This window comes from Calidris pugnax, unplaced genomic scaffold (genome assembly GCF_001431845.1).
Source record: "Calidris pugnax isolate Ruff unplaced genomic scaffold, ASM143184v1 scaffold39, whole genome shotgun sequence".
Classification (NCBI taxonomy): Eukaryota; Metazoa; Chordata; class Aves; order Charadriiformes; family Scolopacidae; genus Calidris; species Calidris pugnax.
Genome location: NW_015090828.1, coordinates 9588828 through 9611156, shown reverse-complemented (window position 1 = coordinate 9611156; position 22329 = coordinate 9588828). Strand labels below are relative to the sequence as shown.

Here is a 22329-nt window from a genome sequence, read left to right as displayed (position 1 = left end):
CTTTCTTCATCAGGGAGATGCTCCAATCCCTCCATCATCTTTGGAGCCCGTGGTGCTGCACTTCAGCACTTTGGGAGGTTTGGGGCTGGAAGGTCCTGGAGGGTTTGGAGCCATTGTCAAAGAAACAGGTCATCTTACAGAAATGCCCATGTCTCTTCACGCTCTTTTGCTGTTTGAGCATCCAATTAGAACTTGGGGGGGGAAAAGTCTCTAGCAGGGACCTGGGAAACTTTAGGGTTCACTGGCTCAGCAGATCAAAGCTTCCAGTAGGAAAGAAAACTGCTAAAATCCCCATTGAAATCTCCTCACCAGTTCCAAGGGGGCTGGACACACGTTTCCAGCCCCAGCTGTAGCTCCTGGCCCCTCTGGCAGGACAAGGATCATCTTTCAGGACTAGAAGTTTGACTGATTGAGGGTAACGCTGTTGCTCAGCATCTAAGTAAAACCTGGACTAAAATCTTTTGGGGTTTCCACGCCTCCTGAACACTGATGTCCCCTCATGTGCAGGTAATCAGCAAATCTCACGTATTTGTTTAGGGCAAAAGTGATCTGCTGTAAGAGCTCACCCACCAGCAATGTTATCTTCTCCCTGCCCCAAGGGATTTGGGCATTTTCTGATTTAGCTTGTGCAATGCAAACCTTGGCTGAATGATAGGTCTTCCTCTCTAAAACTTCTTTGGAGAAGGGGGAAAGAGGTTGATGTAAAAGGTCCTGAATGGGCAGGTGGTGCCTCCTGGCTTTGGTTGAGGAGCAAACATTGAGGCTGAGAAAGCTTTGAGGACTATTTGGATCCAAAAAAAAACCTCTGGCAGAGCAGCATGGTTTTGGATGGGAACTCAGGGCTGTGCAGACCCATGGGAAAGGTGGTGACAGGGGTGGTGCATGCCAACAGAGGTTAGAGCAACTCCTCAGCGTGTAAAAGAGCCTGAGTCAGCCCAAATCCCGGCGGTGAGACAGGAGAAATGGGAAATGGTGGGATGCTCCGCAGGGAAAGGGTGAAGCTGGGGAGCTAGTGGGACTCGGAGCTGCTATCAGCTGCTCTGCAGAAAGCTGAGCAACACATCAAGGGCAATATGGGCTCCCTCCTCCTGCGGTCACACAGTGATCCTCCTGTTCAGGATCTGAGGGCAAGTCCCAGGGCAATTATCCTCTGTGTCCTTGGGGCCAACTCTGAGCGAGACTGCTGTGTAATCAGCAGAGCCTTGATGCAGGGGAAGCCCTGATTTTTAAGTGGAGTCTTGGATGGCCTCCAATACCTCTGCAGAAGTTGGCAGGAGAGGGATAAGAGTGTCTTCAGCCCCATGGGAACCCTGTCGAGGGGCTGCCATAATCCCTAATGGTGCTTTTGGGGTTTCTGGGAGCAGAGGTGGCCTTTGTGTCCCCATCTTACAGGCCTGATGGTGCATTTTAGCTAAGTGCATCTCTGGGATACCCTAAATACGGACCTAGAAAGCAGGTCCCTTGGGAGTGTGACTTTATTTAAAGGTGACTTTGGCCAGGCTCTTCTTGCTGGGAGTGCCTGTGCTATGGGAGCTGCTCTCTGCCTCTCTCCTCTTCCCAGCTGTGTATCCAGAAAAGTTAAGAGTCGAACAGAGAAAATATAAAAATACACAGCATTTATTTCTGTACATAACCAAAGCACTCATAATTAGTGTCTCTAGTTGGAAAACCAGACAAGTTTTATCCTCCCAAACCAAGACACTCGGTGCTATGTTGTCAGGCCCATAATTTAAAAAAAAACCCAACAACTCAATGTACCTTTTCTTCCTAAAAAGTACATTTTTCTCATACAGAAAAATATTTCAAAGGCACATTCTTATCAGGAAGGAATGAAGAAATACTGCTTTTTCCTTGCGAGCCTCCCTCCAGCACTGGAGAGGTGTTTGGTGGTTGTGGCTGATAACAATCCAACTTGAGAGGAGAATGCAAAACAGAAGAACAATATTTACTTGAAGTTAATTGTAATTTTCACAAATGGTCACCAAAAGAGCCCAAATATCAGCAGAAAAGGGAAGCTGTTGTATCTCTTTGTTGCTGGAACACTGCCTTCCTGCATGTAGGGTTGAGGCAATCTTATCTCCATCTGTTGCCTCGATTAAAAGAGACAGAGGGAACTGCCATTCAGTTGATAAGAGAGGCCAGAGGCTTCTCCATTAATATGTAAACTTTGGACCTAAAAGGAAGATGAGAGGCTCTAGGCAGAAGCCACGTCTCAATAGATGGGTTTTGAACCTGCATGCACCAGCAAAAGGCACATCTAGCTGGCTTCTCCAAAGAGGAGGAAGGGGGTAGGCTGGAGGTGTACCCCAGCACTTTTCCAGTTTGGGTTGAATAACGTCTGCCCTGAAGGATGATAATCTGTAGTTAACAGCTTTGTAACACTTGTCCAAACTCTTCCTGTGATAGATTTCCGAGTCCAGAAAGGACCACGTTAGTCAAACATGGTCTTTTGCCTTCCATGGCAACCAGAATTTGCTTTTGCCCCTTAAAATGGACTGAAACCACCCATGACTTGTTAAAAGAATAAATACCCATGGGCTGAGCATCTTCCAAATCACCTGATTGCCCAGCTCAGCATTGCTGACTTCAGATCCAGCTCTGTGGTCCTCTGTGGTTGATAATCTCAAAACCCCCCTTTAATCCACTCTTTGCAGACACTAAAATGCTTGTGTTCTTGTGGCTTTTAAATTACAAGGTGTATTTTATGACCTCAGATGATTCTCACAACGCTGCCTATCTCAGAGGGGGGAAAAAACATGCGGAAAAATTCAAGAGCAGGAAGCAGAAGGTGAGGATCAGCATTATGGTGGGATCTGCAGAGCTGTGATGCTTTCATGCCTTGGAGACACCAATGTCTCTTCCCATTTTCCTTCAGCCAGTCACTGCTTGAGTTCCCCCATCTCCTTCCAGCCTCCCCCAGCAGCTAGAGGGTCTCCAGCATTTTTTCCACATTTTGAAGCTCTGTCTTTCAAGATGGGGATTGAGACTGCTGGTCCATGCTCTTTAGAAGGGTCTCTTGCAGTTTGCTGTGCTCTCCCCTGTTCGGTTTTAACTTTGCTTTTGCTTATCCAGTTTTTGGGAAAGCTTTATGGGCCTCTTTCTTCTGTCTTGATCCTTTTTATTTTTTATTTTGCCCCGAGTGTGAATCTGATCTCACTGAAATACAGGCTGTATTGGTTTCATACCCAATAACGGTCCTCAAACCTTTATTGCCTGATGTGGCACCAGCCTCATCCCTGGCAACAGAGTGCAAATTCCTCCCCCCCTGGAGAGCAAGAGGATGCTGTGAGACTTTATGGGCCTCTTTCTTCTGTCTTGATCCTTTTTATTTTTTATTTTGCCCCGAGTGTGAATCTGATCTCACTGAAATACAGGCTGTATTGGTTTCATACCCAATAACGGTCCTCAAACCTTTATTGCCTGATGTGGCACCAGTCTCATCCCTGGCAACAGAGTGCAAATTCCTCCCCGGAGAGCAAGAGGATGCTGTGAGGGAGCTGAGTTGCCTTCGTATGCAAATAAATGCAAATATCTTCAATTAATCCAGAAAGAACACACAATAACTGGCAACAGGTTGTGCAGCATTTTGTCTTGCTTCTCTGCCTTTCCCCCTGAGGGATTGTTCTGGGGTCAATGTCTCTGTGGTTGCATTTAAAAAATAATTTTAAGAGCCCACACCTCCTTCAGAAATAAGTTTTGTTCATATTCTTGGACTCTTCTGGTGGCCACAAAACTGCATTTAAGGGGAGTAGTTCACTCCCTCTGTGGGGAACCTCCTCCCTGCTGGAAACAGATGTGCTCCTTCCTGACTGCTTTGATAAATGGGGAGAAAACACGGCATTTTTGGGTATAGGCTTGCAGAAGGGTTTCTTGGGCTCTGAGGAGCTCATTCACTTGCAAAAGATGGCTGTTTTTCCACAAGGACCAGATTTGGCTTCCAGCAAGCCCTTCCCCACCAAGGGGAAGAGTTCAGGCAGGGCAAATCTCAGCCTTTGGGGTTGGGAGGGCAGACTTGGCTTCTCCAGCCCCAAGCAAGGGGTGCCTCTGGGCTGTCCTGCAGCAGTTCCTCTTGTGGTCTCTTCTGATGCCCTTGTTGCAGCATTTTTTCCTTATTAAAAGACGGTTATGGAGGAACTGGGCAGAGACTTTGACCGTTCAGGTTGGGTTCGCAGAGAACAGGGGTGTGTGGCAGGAGAGGGGGTGACTGTCCAGTCCCAAAGTGTTCTGACTCCCCTATTCTTCTGCCGTCAGCAGGAGGCTGCAGACCTTGGAGTTGGCCCTGTGCAAGGCAAACTCCCGCCCGGGCATGGTGCCCTGCCTGCCTTTTCGAGTGGTGCTGCTCTGGCTCCCAGCAGACTTGGAAACTGTGAAAATTTCTCTGTGGGACAAGGTGACAGAAATATGGTCAAGAGGTTGTGGTGGTGGTGGACCTCAGCCTCCTCCCAGACCAGCATACTCACCATCTTCTGATGGTCTAGGCATGGTGCTTCCACCCATGTCATCTAGAAACTTGCAGTGTCCTTCCCCAACCCCTACCAGTTTTGACCCACCCTACTCAGTAAGTGTACACCCATTAATTCCCTCCTCTCCCCAGCAAGTCCTCCTTTATCTCAAGCATGTCATGATGTTTCTACAGTATCTGGCTGGATCTAGAGACTACCTGTATGGGACCTGCTCCTCTCTCAGCTGCAGGCACATGAGCACTGGGCTGCCAGAAAACCTCAGCATGGTGTCAAAGTGGATTGAGGCCTCCGCCTCCATCTGGCTTCTCAGGGTGGCTTGGAGGAAAGGGGCATCTAGTTCTGCCTGGAAATCAATGGTGAGGCTTCCCCTGTGAGAGAGAAACACGTGGGTCCATCACCGAGCAATGGCCCTGTGCTGGGCACCATGCACTGGCATCAAACACAACCCCAAGAGCCTCTTAATTTTAGGTCTGGCTGTGTGTAACCAGCTTCTACCCAAAGCATCCATAAGGAAGGGCTGGACACGGCAGGAGGACAGCAGGGGGCTAAGATGGAGCATCCCTTGTGCTGAGTCCCCTAAATACCCCAAGCTTCCCCCCTGCTGACCTCGTATTGATGCTGGTTTTCAGCTCCTGCTCCCAAACGCTCACGTCCATGTTGGCTGAAATGTCAAGGCCCAGCCCACCCTGGAGTTTGAAGGCCACTTGGAGGCCAGACTGCAGAGGAATGACCTGGAAGATGGAGAAGGCAGAACTTGCTGTGAGCAGACACTGCTCCTGGCTGAGCTGCTGCAGTAATGCATGGCTGCTGGGGCTGCCCATCCCAACCCCACAACTGGGTTTGCATGGGGGCCACTTGAACCATGTGTGTCCCATGGCAGAGCCAGCCATCCTGCTATTTTACCAACCCCAAGAGATATCTGACAGTGCCACCTTGCTCTTAGACCTGTATCTGCACTAAATCTGCACTAACATACCTAAAATCCACCAGCGCGTGCTATGGCATTCGTTAGCGTTTGGTGTGGAGGCAGGTCACCCCCACATCCAGTACCTGGTGATGGTCCATCAATAGGAAGTTCCCTTTGACCATGCACCAGCTCGTGCTATGGCATTCATTAGGGTTTGGTGTGGAGGCAGGTCACCCCCCCATCCAGTACCTGGTGATGGTCCATCAACAGGAAGTTCCCTTTGACCACACTTGTGGGTTCTCCACTGCTTAACAGGACCTTGGCCATTAAGTCTGTGTATCCCTGGAAGAAGACGATCGGCCGCAACTGAACATCGAAGAAGACAGCAGACATCCCGGCCATGAGCTCTGGCTCCTCTTCCCCTTCCAAGACGTTTTCTCCCAGCATGGACTCCATCCCTTGTGCTTCAATAGTGACCTAAAACACAAGAAGTGGAGACATGCAAGCTGCATGGAGCAAAGCTGGAGAGTCTATTTCATGCTCCACAGTGCTATCTGAATTGCTACCCTTGTCCAGCCCTTGGATAGGCAGCCTTTGAAGAAGGACAGTGATGTAGTGGGCTGGATGGGGCATCCAAGTTATCCCTGAGCACTGTGCAGTAGTGGTGTTGCATCCCTTGGATTTTGGGGAGCAGGGGACTCCCTTCTCTAGAGCAGATCCATCTGGCTTCACATTGGTGATGGAGGGTGTGCATTTCTGTATTTCTGATATAGGGCACACAGTGCAGAAGGTGAGGTCAAGCAGCATAAGGATGTTAAGAGGGGACACAGACGGAGGAGTTGCACCACTGGGTTGGTGCTATCACCCCTCTCCATGTATATTTTTCCCCAACCAGTCTCCCAGCAGCACACCTGAACAGCACGAAGCTGCTGGCCCTGACTGAGCAGCGAGAAGTCAGAGACGCTCTTCCTCAGGAATCCACCCTCCAAAAACAGCAGGTCCAGCCCGAAGGTGGAAAGCAGGTCCTGGGTGACTGAAAGGCAGAGAGACACCTGTAAGCATCCCCAGGCAGCAGCTGGCACATCTCTTCTTGTGAATGAGTCACTGAATGGTGGTGGTCAACCAATAAATGCTCTGAGAGCAGCAGCAGGGGATGAAGGCTGAGAGAGAAGAAAACAGAGCCGGTAGGTGGGATCCCGGCAAGTCCATCTCCTGTGCCTGGTGCCACCAAGTCAGCACTCAGCAGGATGGAGTGGTTTCTTAAAATAGCTTGTCCAAATTGATTGAGGGAACTGGGAGGTCACTGGGTACATCTAAAGGCAGGAACCTGAGAGCTCCTTGGTAATTTGAAAGCCTCCTCAATATGGCTAGTCCTGTAGGGCCGTCCCATCCATGGTCAGGGTGGCTGACCTGCACTCATCTCATGTGTTAGCCAGCAAATATCTGGTACAGCTAATTGATTCAGAGGGAAAAGCTTCTCTGCACCACCTCCTTCCATTCTGGCAATAATCAAAGGATTTAATATTGCAATAGTTTTCTTCCAGGCATTGACTATCTTGCCTCCACCTACTCTCCACAAGGTTAGAGCAAGTTAATTTGTAGAGGGACAGAAATGCAAACTGAGGGGCAGGATTTAAGCAGATATTTAGCAAGTGCCATTTGTTGCAGTCTTTCTGAAGTTTGACTATTTTTATCTCAGTACAAGGATTCTCACCTTCGAAGAGCATATTAAAAATACCCGAGGAACTGAAGGAACGGAGCTAAACATCTTGACTTATCAGGAAAACCATAGAAAATCCCACCTGTGGTTTACCATTAGTTTCATCTCCAACTGAAGTCCCTCTTTCAAATTAGCAGGATTTGGGAAAAGTATGTGGCCTCCTGCTGTTGGGGTGTCAGAGAAAGGTATATGTATCTCAGGTGATGGCAACTAGCCAGAGGGACATGCTCAGAAACCTCACACTGAGATTTTGGGGCACTTCTATAAAGCTAAGGTCTCTTGTGAAGGCTGTCTTTCCCCACCAGCCCCCTCCTTTAGCTGTTTGAAGGGACCATGGGATGAGTGTCCTCTGTGATGTCACCTGTCAGAGGTCCTGAGAAAGAAGAGGAGATGCCGGCTTTCGAGAAGAAGTTGTAATTATTTATCCGTGGGTCTCTCATGATGTCTTTCAGTATCTTCCTGGAAGCAAGAGGGAAAGGGTATGTCAACACCAGGAAGGAAGGAAGGGAAACTCCTCTGAACATGAGGAAAAAACTTCTTTACTTTGAGGGTGGCAGAGCCCTGGCAGAGGCTGCCCAGAGAGGTGGTGGAGTCTCCTTCTCTGGAGACATTCAAACCCCACCTGGACATGTTCCTGTGCAACCTGCTCTGGGTAGATCTGCTTTGGTAGGGGGGTTGGACTAGATGATCTCTGAAGGTCCCTTCCAACCCCTACCATTCTGGGATTCTGTGAAAATGTCAGTGGCTGTTACAGAAAGCCGTACAAAGAAGGAAATTCAAATTTCCAAACTGTTTCTCTCCGTTGCCCAAAGAAGTGTGAGGAAAAAAAAAAGGAAACGAGCAGACATGAGCTACCCGGGGATTTCCCTCTCCTCCGATGTGTTAGGGTGAACCAGTCAGATACTTTTGCACAGCTTTTGCTTAGGTCTGAAAGATGTTAGTGCTTGTTTTGTTTTGTGCTGATAGGGAGATTAATGCAGTTACAAGTTGTGCGCTGCCCTGCCCCACCAGCCAGAGCTTTGGCCTCCAAGGTCTCTGCCAAAGCCACGAGCCTGGGTCCTGCTGCCAAGGGGCATGATGAGGAAGGATGCCAGGTTTGGGCTGGCTGGGTGGCATCTGCATGAGCAGATGAAGGTCCCTGCTCTTTTCCTCCTCCTGCAGCTGGGAATTTCACCCTATCATAGAATAGTTAGAGTTGGAAGGGACCTTAAAGGTCATCCAGTTCCAGCAACCCTGCCCTGGGCAGGGACACCTCCCACCAGACCAGGTTGCTCCAAGCCCCATCCAGCCTGGCCTTGAACCCCTCCAGGGATGGGGAATTTCCAGGCAGCTCCAAGAGGTGATGCTGGCACGCTGGGTCAAAAAGCCACAGCCAGAATGGGGAGGAGGAGAAAAATGTGATGCAGAGCTAGGGTGGGAAAAATACAACTGTCCCCTCCAGACCCACCTTGCGGGGTGGTGGTCAGCATGAAGGCTGTTCTGGACCTTCAGCAGCAGAAACGTGGCCGTCTCTGTCTCCAGCTCCTTGGTGGCCAGCAGGATGTTGATGACATCCATGGGTGAGGGCTCGTTATCTAGGAGCACTTCTGCAGCAGCCAAGCGACAGGTTTTTTCATAGCTCTTCCTCTTCTCGTGGAAAATCCTCCTCATGGCTCGCTTCACCTGAGGTAAAGAGTGCAATGAAAAGGGTGGTGATGTGCAAATGGTGGCTCTAGGCCCTGATGGTTTGGCTTTGAGTGGGAAGAGAAGCACCAAGCCTCGGCAGCTTCATTTCTTACCTTGTCGGAGATGTGCTGAGCAGGGAATCGCCGCAGGGCAGAAATGGCCACGGTGGCAACGGTGGCAGGACCCTCCTCAGCATAGTCCAGGATGGTGGGGATGGTTTCGGGGAGCACTGCGTTCCCCAGGGCCAGCAGGTAAATGACCATCTCGGACTCCTCCTTGGCCTCTCTGAGCCCCCCAAGGATGGTTTCCACCCCACGCTCCACCTCCTGCTTGGAGTTTGCAGGAGGGCAGAAGCAAAGGAGAATGAGAGGAGGGACAGGAGACATTTTGGGAGGAGGAAGGAGGGTCCAAAAAAGCCTAAAGGCTGCAGAGTACCCACCTGCAGCCCACACAGCTTCTGCTGGCACAGCTTGCCCACCAGAGAGCCCACGGCAACTATCCCTGTCTCCCAGACTTCAGGGGCCAGCTGCTTCCCATCCAGCTTGTCCTGGGCACCAGGAGAGAGGGGTATTAGGAAATGGGGAAAAAAAAAAAAAGGGTAAAAGACAGAGTAGGAGTGTGTTTTACCTATTATCTCAAAGCGTTCACCAAAAAAGTAAGGAAAAATGAGTTCTTACCTGCCTTGAAGGAGGCCATGCATAATTTAATTGGATAAAATGCTGATTTTTCACAGTGGCTTTTAATTGAGCTTTTATTATCTGCAGTGCACTGACATAAAGCACTTTCTGCTGAACGCTTTTTCTCTGAGGAGCATCTACTCCCATCGCCAGTCTCCCATTAAAGGCACATAAAATAATCCCATAAGCAGGAAGATCTATTTCTACAGAAACATTTTTTCCTTTTTCAGGAAAATACGCTCGTTGTTCCCTCCTGGCTGAAATGGGTTGAGGATCCATCCTGAGCTCAGGGAGGGAGACAAATGTCTGTACTTACTAACACCAGGTGGAGAAGCTCTCCTGAAGGCCGGGGAGAGAAAGCTGCTGCGTAGAGAAACTTCTCCAGCAGGGACTTGGGTTCCTTGCCAAAATCCAGAAAGTCTGAGAGAGCTGCCAAGGATGCCACTGACTGTGCGGCCACCGCTGCCTCCACGACAAAAGGGCTGGAGCAAGAAGAGGGAGGTCATCAGTGGCATGACCCACTGGTAGAGCTGGAGAAGAAATGAGGTACCCTCTGCTGTTCCTCATCCCCCTTTCTTTTCTCCATGCTTTCCTCTTGCTTTAAAACTCACAGGGTCTTCAATTCATGGGTTAAAAAAGCACCTAGAAGGTTGACTCTTGCTCTGAACTCAGCCATGTCTAGATATTTCACTGCAGAGGGGCCCTAGTGCCCACACGGACAAGGGGTGGAGCTACGGCCATGGGTGGATGGTCTGTAAATAACAGACCTCCAATGAAATTTGTAGAAAGCCTTGCTGGACCTTTCCCTCCGCTCCAAATCCAGCCAAAAAAAAAGCCCCCCAAAGCCATGCAGTGTTTGTAGAGAACAGGCATTAAGAAAAATCAGAGTACATTTGAACTGGTCAGGACAGCTGCCTGGACCAGATATGGACCAGCATCAAACAACCCTAGTTGCCAGGGACAGGAATGTAGGGTCATGTCAGGGCTCTACACACAGCGGATGGTCTGTAAATAACAGACCTCCAATGAAATTTGTAGAAAGCCTTGCTGGACCTTTCCCTCCGCTCCAAATCCAGCCAAAAAAAAAGCCCCCCAAAGCCATGCAGTGTTTGTAGAGAACAGGCATTAAGAAAAATCAGAGTACATTTGAACTGGTCAGGACAGCTGCCTGGACCAGATATGGACCAGCATCAAACAACCCTAGTTGCCAGGGACAGGAATGTAGGGTCGTGTCAGGGCTCTACGTGCTAAGGATGCCACTGACTGTGCGGCCACCGCTGCCTCCACGACAAAAGGGCTGGAGCAAGAAGAGGGAGGTCATCAGTGGCATGACCCACTGGTAGAGCTGGAGAAGAAATGAGGTACCCTCTGCTGTTCCTCATCCCCCTTTCTTTTCTCCATGCTTTCCTCTTGCTTTAAAACTCACAGGGTCTTCAATTCATGGGTTAAAAAAGCACCTAGAAGGTTGACTCTTGCTCTGAACTCAGCCATGTCTAGATATTTCACTGCAGAGGGGCCCTAGTGCCCACACGGACAAGGGGTGGATGCTATGGCTGTGGGCGGATGGTCTGTAAATAACAGACCTCCAATGAAATTTGTAGAAAGCCTTGCTGGACCTTTCCCTCCGCTCCAAATCCAGCCAAAAAAAAAGCCCCCCAAAGCCATGCAGTGTTTGTAGAGAACAGGCATTAAGAAAAATCAGAGTACATTTGAACTGGTCAGGACAGCTGCCTGGACCAGATATGGACCAGCATCAAACAACCCTAGTTGCCAGGGACAGGAATGTAGGGTCATGTCAGGGCTCTACACACACAGAAAGCCAATTTTGGCAAGATAGCTCCTGAGATTCTCACAGCATCTCCTCGGGTGCTCTCCTCAGCAGCTGCAGAACGTCTCTTTTCTTGGCACTGCGGAGCATCTGGATGAACCTCTGGAACTGCCACATGGTTGCCGCCTTGGAGGTGTCCACTTTGACCTTCTGGCTGTCAAAAGCCTTCAGGTAGGCTCTCAGCTGCAAAGATGAGGTTTGTTAGGTGGAATTTAGCCTCTTTTCCCCCCGATCCTGAATCATGGGATAATGTTTATACTCAGGAGGTATTTAGGAGTGGGAGGGGCCCATGGGGGTCATACAATTAGCTGCAGGCATCTACTGCAGCTTCCTACCCCCAATGCTGAGGGCTTGTGCTGAAGCCCAAATGCCCCAATTTGTGAAACGTGCCAGGAAAAGAGGAGGAGAAACTACTGAGCATCACCGGTGCCTGAAAGTCATTGCAATTCCAGATTTCCTCGGTGGTAGGTGGAATTTAGCCTCTTTTCCCCCGGATCCTGAATCATGGCATAATGTTTATACTCAGGAGGTATTTAGGAGTGGGAGGGGCCCTTGTGGGTCATGCAATTGGCTGCAGGCATCTACTGCAGCTTCCTACCCCCGATGCTGAGGGCTTGTGCTGAAGCCCAAATGCCCCAATTTGTGAAACGGGCCAGGAAAAGAGGAGGAGAACCTGTTGAGCATCACCAGTGCCTGAAAGTCATTGCAAATCCAGATTTCCTAGGTGAGAAGCCTGGAGGACTTGAGGAGGCAGGAATAGCCCCCTCTTTGTCCTTGCCTGCTTGGCCTGCAGTGGGAATGTTTCCTGACCTCAGACCTGTGACAAGTTTAACCCAACTGGATGTGCCAGCCATGCACCAGGTTTCTCCTCCCATCACAGAAACACAGCTATGTCTGGGGGGACAGAGGGGTTCTCCCACCATGGGTGGCAACGTTAGATGCTATTTAGGAGAAGTAAGAGGTCAGGCTGCTGCTCTACAGTGCTCCTGGGGCTGCATCCTGCCTCAACAGGGGTAACCAGCCCCTCCAAATGCACCACCACGGTTTAACCCCAAATTCTCCAGCTCGCCTGGGTGTCCAGCTTGGAGAGGGAGAGCGTGCAGCGAGTTTTGGGGGTGGGTATCATCACTGACCGATGGGCAATGGGTGCAGATCCTCCTGAAGGGCAGGCTGGCCATGCCCAGGGGCTGGTGCTTTCTCTCTGTTCCTGCCAGCACGTCCTCAAGGCTTTTTCCAGCCACCTCAGCCGGGGTGGGCATTGGAGGAGACACCAGCTGGAGCTGCTGCCTGTGGAGAGAGAAGAAGCCTTTGGGAAGAGCCTTGTAATTTACACCCTCCCTGGCTCAGAGACTGGTTGGGTTCATGCAGGTGTGGAGAAAGAGGAGATGCAGGGTGTCAAAAGGTGTCTGGTGTTTCCTCCATGCCATGCCCAGGTGCTATAACCTGTCCTCCTTGCTACCTGCACCAGGAGGTGGCAGGAGAGCAGCCAACACAAAGTCCTACAGATGCACCTTCATCATGATTCAGGCAGCGGGGGGACATCAACATGGGGGCATCACGCACCTTGAACTGATTTTGATGCTGGTGGTGGACCTCAGGGCTGGAGACACCACGTGGCTTTCCTCTGCCAGCACCGACTGGAGGAGATTGTCTTTCACCACATACCGGCTTCTGCTGGTGGGCTGCCACTGGACCCCAAAAATCTTGAAAGAGAAAAAGCAAGTAGAAATGGTGTGACCTCCTCTCTACCAGCAGCAAATGACCTCTCCAACCCACAAAGTCACCTGCTTCGCTTGCAAAATGTAGGAAAGGAAAATCCAGAAGAGCCCAACCTCCTCCCAGGTGTGGGAGAAGGCAGCATCAGGGGAGGACCACAGCGTGGGGGAAGCTCTTGATGATGGGGAGATGGGCTGGTGACACCATGTGGGCTTTCCCTTTCATTACAAGGTAGTGTCACCCTGGCGCTGCCACAGAAGTAAAGGGCAGCAGAGGGAGGAGGGGGATGCTCCTGCCTGGCATGGGTGATGCCTGGAGGCTGCAAACTGGAAATAGATGCCTCCCAAAGCATCACCCTTCCTTCAGGTCCATTGGGCACTGCTAGCTCTGTAGCTGCCCCAACGAAGCTGCATGGTGTGGGAAGAGGTGTGGCCTTCAGTGGCTGAGGAGCATCAGCAAGGGCTTTCTCCAGGAGAAAGAGAAAGCTAAGCAACAGCAATTTCCACCGAGCTCCTGTCAAAAAGTGCTCAGCTTCCTCACTGCAATGAACCCTGGGGAAGCTCTCCGGCTTTTTTCCTTCCAAAAAAAACAATGCACTTGCTGGATTCTGCCTCTTCTCCCAGCCCTGGTGAGGGGAGCGATGGACACACCAGGAGAAGTTACTGGGGCAGCTGGGCCTGCACATGGCAGGTCATGAGGAAGAGGTGAACCATGTGCCGAGCGGTGGTTTTTTTACAGTAGATTCCAAGCTTAACATTAATATAATTATTTTAATAGAGAGGCTTTTTTTTTTTTATCCATAGACTTTGCCTTTGACAGAGCTGGGTGGCATCGTTATTTTGTGGTCACGGCTATGGACACAGGCGAGGTCTGGAGAGCTGCCTCAATCCAGATGGCAGCCTTGGAGGAAAACCTTATTGCCAAAAATGTGCTGTGCAGGGTTTGTTACTTTCTTGGGTAAGTTTGCCACAATTTATGCCCCAGAAAGCTTTTATTATATGAACATTCAGAGTCTGACTGCCGGCTGCAGAGATCCCTGCTGAAGCCTGTGGGCTCTCTGTGTGGAGTTGCTCATTTTTATGTTGAATTCAGTACAATTAGATATTTTAAAAAAAACCATCAATCTTAATCATGGCAGGTATAACTTTTAAGACCCACAGAGTTTCATCCATTTATGTCAGGGCTGAACGTGGGCTACTGCTTTAAATGAAATAGCCAGCCATCTTTGGTCCTGTCCCTGTCAACCTAATCCCCAATCTGATGAGTCTGAGGTTGTCTCCATCTTCCCAAGAAGGATTAGCAGAGAGGTCAGAAGTGATAACAAGGATGGGGATGGGATGACCCGGATGGCTTTTCTACTCCTACCCACCTCAAAACCACATGCTCCTCCTGAGATATGTTGGTGCATCCCACTTTGGGTATGGGTCTAAGAGCTGGAGACCCATCCCAGGCTGGTGCAGAAGCCTGAAGCCAGATGGCAGTGGGACTCAAAGCCCACCTGCAGGAAGATTTTGGGGACAGCCCTGATGTACTTAATATAAATTAAGCCCACCACCATGAGAGCAATAGACTTACTTTGTTTACGGAGGTGAATCTGGAGTTTGGCTTTGTGCAGCTGAGAAGATCTTTCACCTTCATGATGGAATGGTTGGACATGGTGTATGTGACTTGGCAGCTCCCGGAGATGTCCTCCTGAAACACAAGTGTAAGTGACCACGGTTAAGGGTGATTGGCTTCAATCGAGCCTGGCTGAAATGATCCGTGTAGAGAACAGACACAAAGGACAAACTAATAAATAGAAAAATCATCAAAAAACTAGAAACTGGGCCATACTTGGGTGTGTTGAATAGCTCCAAGTCCATCTGGTTGGAAAATTTGCTTTTGCAAAATCATAGAATGGTTAAGAGTTGGAAGGGACCTTAAAGATCACCAAGCTCCAACCCTGCTGCCCTGGGCAAGGACACTTATCCTTGATGTCCCTGGCCAAATTTAATTCTATCTGGGCTTTAGCTTGTCTAATCTGGTTCCTGGCCACTCGGACAGTTTCTCTGATTTCCACCCAGCCTACCTGTCCTTGCTTCCACCCTCTGTAGACCTCCTTTTTGCTTTTGAGCTTATCCAGACCTCCTGGCTTTTTTGCCTTACTACTTCTTTTTTGGGATGCGCCATCCCTGAGCTTGGAAATACTAACCAGCTTCCTTGGGACCCTCTGTAGGCCTCCTTTTTGCTTTTGGGCTTTCCAGACCTCCTGGCTTATTTGCCTGACTTCTTTTTTGGGATATGCCATCCCTGAGCTTGGAAATACCAACCAGCTTTCTTGGACCTCTCTTCCTTCCAGTACTTCTTCCCACCTTGCCATGGGAAACTAATGCCAGCTGCAGCAGCTTTGTGCCTTTGCTTTTTGGGCTCTGAGGTTATTTCATGTTGTTGGCAGGTCACTACAGCATCAGTTTGGCTCCGGAGGCAGGAATTCCCCTGCCAGCTGAGCTGGGCAAAGCAAATCCCTCCTGCTCTGGTGTGGTCCCTGGCTTTTGGAACAGGATCTGGCCCTGGCTCTGCACCTTACCTCCACCGCGGTGCCGGCATGGGGCTGGAGCTGGAGAAGACTGATGATGCCTCGCTTCAGGTTTGAGATCAGGATGCTTTCTGTTTCATCCCCGTAGAAGGCTTTGACCTGGGCAGGAGCAAGAGAGAGTGTCTGATGGTGAGGACAGCTCTGGAGGTTCTCTGCTGTCTTCCCTGCTGAAAGGCATTGCCCCTAAGCAACACCCTGGAGATACTTGAAGATTTTTCACAAGGAGGACAGTATCCTTCAATAGCACGAGCTTTGTGGATGCATGTCCACAAAATTTCCTTCCCCCCCCGCCCTTCTTCTCCTGGTTTTCCAAAACCTTAGAGGAAGAAGTCAGAAAGGAGTTTATATCCTATGGTTAGGACTGAAGCCCTTCTTACATGGGATGCTGCAGCTCCAGCTGAGCCTTTGGAGGATGGAGGTCCATCTAGGGTTATGCTGGACCTTGTGGGAGACCATATATTCCTAAATTTGCCACTCTGCCTGGTTTCTTGTGCTCTGATATGAAATCAGAGGTGGAGCAAGAGTTTGTATGGGCTTCATAGCAGGGAAAATTTGGGATGCAGGCAGGTGTGCTCTGTGGAGGTGCACAGAATCATAGAATCGTCTAGGTTGGAAGAGACCCTTGGGATCATCACGTCCAACCATCTACCCCTTGCATGAGCAAGCCCAGGAGGTGTCTAGCTGACCTTCCCACTGCTCCAGGAGATGAACACCGGCTGCTGGAGCTCTGCCTGTGTCTTCTGGCTCAGTGCAATCTCTGCTGGTGGACTGCTCCTGTCTTCTGGCTGTTGTTGGGCTTTCAGATCACGGATCTATGAGAGCAGAAGATGGGAGAAAGACTGGGCATGTCTGCTCTCAGGCTGCCATGCATTTTACCTGCAGGTGGTGGCCTCTTGGTCACAGAGGTCATTTTTCAGGTGGCTTGGGTTAGAAAGGGAAAGGGGGTAAGGAAAGGCAGCATCCCTGCTCCCAGGAGGAGTACCTGGCTCCAACGGCTTCACCACCTCACGCACCTGCACCTGGAGTAGCTCTTCCCCACCTTGGTCCTTCCAGAGCTGCTGCAGCTGGACCAACCCCTCAGCCCCCAGCCAGGCTCCCTGTGGGGATGGTGTGGATGTGTAGTCCAACTGGACATCCAGGGAATAGCGGTACTGGTACAGGGTCCTGGGCTGGAAAGAAAGTAGCTGCAAATTCCCTAAGGAAAGATGAAAATGTTGAAGGCACATGGTCACAGACCTTCTTGCTGCAGCCAGCGTCCTCCAGCCTCGAGAGGACCTGGACTCGCAGGGATGCTTGTGACCTGCATCACTCTGCCTCCTGGAAGTGTCATGTTGATGCCCAGTAGTAGGTGTAGCTGATGTGTTTGGGGCAGAACATGAGATGGCTTTCATGGGAGATCATTTGCGCCCGTGTTTGGTTATTTTTCTGGGGTGGCAGCTGATTCCTGCTTTGAAGCATTTCCCGTCCTGCCTTAGAAATATTGGCCACAGTGGGGGCTTTCCTTAGGGACTCCAGGGCCAGAGAAACACACTTTAATCCTGAAAAAAGTTTCCTGACTGTGCCCATGCACTGGAGGAATGTCTTGAAGTGTCTTTCCAGGGTTGTGCATTAACTGGGGCAATGCTGGCATTTTTATTTAGGGGAGAAGAGAGGCTGCATTCTTCACATTGTGTGTTTCCAATCAGAACTGCCAATTCTTAATTAAATCACTGACTTGCTGAGGGAGCAAAATCAAGCTGTTGGGGCAGCTTTAGATCAAAACTCCTTGCTTTAATCTTATTTATCTTGAATTATTTGGAGTCCCTTCTCTTGTCCATACACAGATATGATGGCAGGGGGAAGGGTTGCCTTTGCCATGCCATAACCAGCCTAATCTGAAGTTGCTTGAAATTCTCCTGCAAACCTGATGCGCTCGCTGGGCTTCTGAAATGATTTATGGTTTTGCTACTTTTGCTGTGGTAACAAATGAAAGGAATGGATGGAAATCCAGCTCCCTTCCTGGGGCTTTCCTCGGTGAGTCAGACTGAGTGTCTATAATTCTACACCACGTGTGGTTTAGAAAGTCACAGCTCTCCAGTTTTCCTCACCCCCCCCACCAGGGAGGACTTCCCTAGTCCCCCCAAAATTTCCCCCCCCTTGGGAGATGCTCAGGCCATTTGAGGTTGTGGCAATAGCTCTTCCCTCCCCAGCTGGAGACTGGGGAGATGTTGCATTACAGCGAGCCCCCGGGAAGGCTCTTTGTGCATCAGGATGAGCCCTTCCTGGGGCTTTCCTCGGTGAGTCAGACTGAGTGTCTATAATTCTACACCACGTGTGGTTTAGAAAGTCACAGCTCTCCAGTTTTCCTCACCCCCCCCACCAGGGAGGACTTCCCTAGTCCCCCCAAAATTTCCCCCCCCTTGGGAGATGCTCAGGCCATTTGAGGTTGTGGCAATAGCTCTTCCCTCCCCATCTGGAGACTGGGGAGATGTTGCATTACAGTGAGCCCCCGGGAAGGCTCTTTGTGCACCAGGATGAGCAGCTTCACCTCTTGGGGTGTCCTGACCCCGTCGTGCCCCCGGACCCGAAGCAACCCCGTATCCTTGGGAGATGCTCAGGCCATTTGAGGTTGTGGCAATAGCTCTTCCCTCCCCAGCTGGAGACTGGGGAGATGTTGCATTACAGCGAGCCCCCGGGAAGGCTCTTTGTGCATCAGGATGAGCAGCTTCACCTCTTGGGGTGTCCTGACCCCATCGTGCCCCCGGACCACGAAGCAACCCCATAGCTCTTACCTTTTGCTGTGCTCAGGAAGGAAAAGCAAAGCAGGCAAACGTATCCCGAAACCGGATTCATGGTGGGCTCTGGGAGCTTGTGTGGGAGACAGGGGAGAAAGGAGGGGGGGTGGGAGATGGACTAGACAACAAAAGTGGGCAAGATTTGCAGCGTCAGGCGATGGGGCCCAACCTTCTCCTTATCCCCGCCTCACGCCCAAGGAAAAGCAAATCATTAAACCTTTGCACCGACCGCCCCTGGCAGCCACAGAGGGTTTGGAAACGGGCTGAGGTTTGCCAAAGACCGGCAGGAAGGGAGGAAAAAAAAAAAAAAAAAAAAGAGCTGCCTGAAGCATCGAGGGGTGGAGAAATTGCCAATTTGCCTCGATACTGGGAAGGACGGTGCTCAGAAAGCCACTGGGTCCCTTGGTGAACCGTCTCTTCCCACCAGAAGGGGGAAAAGGGCAGAAAGGGTTGTTTTAAAAAGAAAAGAGGGGGAAGGAAGGGGGGAAACTGCTTTTCCATTCTTTTAGTTAGAGACTGGGATTTGCAGCCCCGAGGCTCAAATTACTTAAAGGGGCAGGCGGGAGGGGGATGGGGAGAGGTGCCGATGGGTCGGACAGTGAACACCGTTATCCCCCAAAAACGGCGTTGGAAAAGGGTTTAGAAGAGGGGTATTTTGCTGGTCGTGCTCCACAGCCTGCTAACTCCTCGACCCACCAACCGGGCATTTTTTTTCCCCATGCCTGAGCTCTCTGATTTGGTTCCTGAAGGCACTATAAGACTGCAAAGGGCCAAAGTCCCTCCGAGGTGGTGACGGAGTGATTTAGGGTCTTGTGAAGTCTTTTTGCCAAAAAGGTGTGGGGCAGAGCAGGGCACATCACACCCTTCTTGTCTGTCCAAGATCTGAGAGGCAGTAATGTCATTATGGAAGTGATTTGCATGTTGCAGTGGGACCAAAACCCAATGGGTTCAGTGTTACGGCGTTTTCAAGGGCACATCTTCTAGCTCTGCACCACCTCTGGGCTTCCAGGCCACTATTGTGACCTGAAAAACAGGGCAGACCTAGCTGTGTGCTTCCTGGGGAAAGTCTAGCTATAGGTTTCCGATACGTGTTGTCTAAACTTTGTCCTCTGATGGTCTTTGAGGACAAATATCCCATATTTAGATTGGAGGCTTTTCTCCTCTTTATTATTGTCTGTCTGGTCTGGTCAGCTTTTCATTCAACAGTTTCCTTCTGAGTGATGACCATTGGCCTTATCCTTGAGTCAGCTGCTCAAGACGCACCCGTAGGCTGTGACAACACTACTTGGGGGTGTCTGCCTGCATCACCTTCTTCTCCTGCCATGCATGGACCTGGGGGACTTGTGCTGGAGAGCAAAGCACGCTGAGGATGGATGGAAGTCCTGCTGAACGCAGAAAGCTTTAGCCCTTTAGCCAAGGTGGGGAAAAATGAACTATTTCCGAGAGCAAAGTTGCGTTTGAGGGTCTAAGTCCTGAAAATAAGGTCTCAGGATGTTTGCTGGTTGCAGATAAACATACCACTCAGAGAGGGGAAAGGCAAACAGAAAGAGCTTGTGAAAAAGACCCTGCTGATAAGGAGGCCTCAAACTGGAACTGAATTTTGGCAGGTTTGCTTATTTAGCCTCGGCTGCTGAGTCCTTCCAGGACTGGGGTGTGGGAAGCCGACAAGCTGCAACCTGCTTTCCTGTAGGCAGCCCTGGACTGCTCATTTTATAGAATCATAGAATCATCTGGGTCGGAAGGGACCTCCAAAGGCCATCTAGTCCGACCCCCCCGCAGTCAGCAGGGACACCCCCAACTAGACCAGGTTGCCCAGGGCCTCGTCGAGCCTCACCTTGAATATCTCCAGGGATGGGGCCTCAACCACCTCCCTGGGCAACCTGTTCCAGGGCTCCACCACCCTCACAGTAAAGAACTTATTCCTAATGTCTAAATTTCTACCTGCCAGGAAGTTTGAGAGGCGAAACGATGTGATAGTCACTTGGCAGAGATTTTTCCAGCCATCCCAAGGAAGGGAGTTTATTCACTGCCTGTGCTACCAGGGATGAGACGCTGAGCTGCCACTCGAAATCTGCATGGAAGGTGTCTTGGTGTCATTTCTTGATCTCCTCTGTCATAATCTCATCCCCACGACAAGATAGCAATGGGCAGGTAAAGCAGTCATGTGGCTGGAAAGTCACCGGGGATGGGATTTATCTCTAGGTTCCTAAATCAGGTGTCTAGACTAAACCAACCATCCCGGATCCTTCTAAAGGCAGCGGAAAGTGAGAGGTGTCTTTGGAGGACGCCATGTGCTGCTTATCTTGGGCACTGCCTTACTCTGACATTAATCTCCCTCTGATGGTATTTATTTCATTCCATCAATTTCGTAGGAAATTTAATACCTAGCTCAGACTTTGATGTGTGACTCTGAAACAAATCCCAGTCTCTGATGTGTGGCTCTGCAACAACTTCTCTGCCGGGAGAAAAAAAAAACTGCCCTGGGTTTGTTAGTGCAGAAGCGGGATGCACGGTGGGTTTCAGGGCCTGTTTTCACCTGGTTTCTCTTCCTCCAAACCCAGTTCTTGCTTCTGGCCCTGGGAGAATGGATGAAAGAGCAAAGCAGAAGAAATCAGATGTTTTCTATTCCTGCTGCTGGTCATGAAAATGAAGGGCAGATGGCTTCGCCTGTTGCTCGGTGTTACTGTATTTGTCCACTATAGGATATATAGTGACTATAGGACACCGTGGCCCTGGGTATAGGCAAAGGCATTGCTGCCCAGCCTCACTGCATGGTCACCCATACCCCATGTCCTTTCATCCACGGACAAGCGAAGACTGAGGGGAGACCTTGTTTATAAGTATCTAAAGGGTGAGTTGAAGGACGTTGGAGCTGGACTCTTTTCAGTGGTTTCCAGCGATAGGACAAGGGGCAACGGGCTCAAGCTGGAACATAGAAAGTTCCATTCAAATATCACTTTGGGGTGAGGGTGGCAGAGCCCTGGAAGAGGCTGCCCAGGGAGGGTGTGGAGTCCCCTTCTCTGGAGATCTTCAAGCCCCACCTGGATGCTCGTGAGTGATGTGCTCTGGGCAACCCTGCTTTGGCAGGGGAGTTGGACTAGAGGATCTCTAGAAGGTCCCTTCCAACTCTGACAATTCTGTGATTCCGTGATTCTATACTGCTCAAGTGATGGGATAAACATCAGTGAACTTTGAATCCATCCCGCAGCTGGACCAAAAGAAGGGGAAATTAAGTCTTTGTGCAAGATTGATTTCACCAGCATCCCCTGACGCATCTTTTCTCATGGGCTTCATCCTACTTGAGGGAGCCTTGGAGCACAGTCTCCACAGGTTCCTCCCCAGCTCCTTGGACTTGCTGGGCTGGTTGGTGTCCCTGTGTTGGGTCCCCACAGACTGGACCTGCTGTGCTGCCTGGTCTCCATGCTCACTGCCTGCAGCTCAGTCTGGAGGTCGGCAGCTGCAGTCTCCAACAGCCCCAGAACGATGCTCTTTTCAGTAAGAAAAGGGCAAAGTGGAAACAGAAGAAAGTGCATTTCCACTGTTGCATTAAAAGCTTTGACAGTAAGCATCACAAGATGATCCTCTTTTCAGGACCTTCGCTTTCAGTTTTCACTCACTTCAAATTTAACTTCTATAAGGCTAATATTTGCTAAATATTTGCTAAATATTCTTCCCAAACCCTACAGGAGCTCTTGTATTTTTGGAAAGATGCCTAATGAGGCTTTGAAAAGCTATGGACAGGTGCATGGTCCTAAAAATAGTCCTGCTGAGATCTTAGGTGCTCCTCCAGACCCCCACGCATCACCCAAGGGAAGTGTGATCTCCCGTTTCCATCTGGGCACAACCTGCCAGGGCAAATCCTCTTCAAATAAATTAAATTAATGTACAGTGGTCACGAGTATCTCTCCATCACTTCACTTCCTTATTTGGACACTGTGCTGCTGTTTAGTTCTGTTGGAAATGACCTGGTGGCAAGCTCTATGGGCAGAACTGGGATGCTAAGC

At 50.2% G+C, this 22329-nt stretch overlaps 1 protein-coding gene across 1 annotated transcript; it reads right to left on the bottom strand.

Moving 5' to 3' along the window:
- Window positions 1-3766: 3766 nt before the first annotated feature.
- LOC106887048 (microsomal triglyceride transfer protein large subunit-like) lies at window positions 3767-18607 on the bottom strand. Its single transcript, XM_014940400.1, has 18 exons — window positions 18323-18607; window positions 16565-16746; window positions 16238-16363; window positions 15543-15650; window positions 14552-14668; window positions 12824-12963; window positions 12394-12547; window positions 11286-11443; window positions 9749-9914; window positions 9195-9302; window positions 8869-9081; window positions 8538-8752; window positions 7452-7549; window positions 6282-6403; window positions 5620-5847; window positions 5070-5194; window positions 4661-4831; window positions 3767-4378 (listed from the first exon to the last, which is right to left on the bottom strand). The coding sequence occupies exons 1-18, from the start codon at window positions 18381-18383 to the stop codon at window positions 4234-4236; spliced, it is 2637 nt and encodes an 878-aa protein (XP_014795886.1). The 5' UTR covers window positions 18384-18607; the 3' UTR covers window positions 3767-4233.
- Between the last annotated feature and the right edge of the window lie 3722 nt (window positions 18608-22329).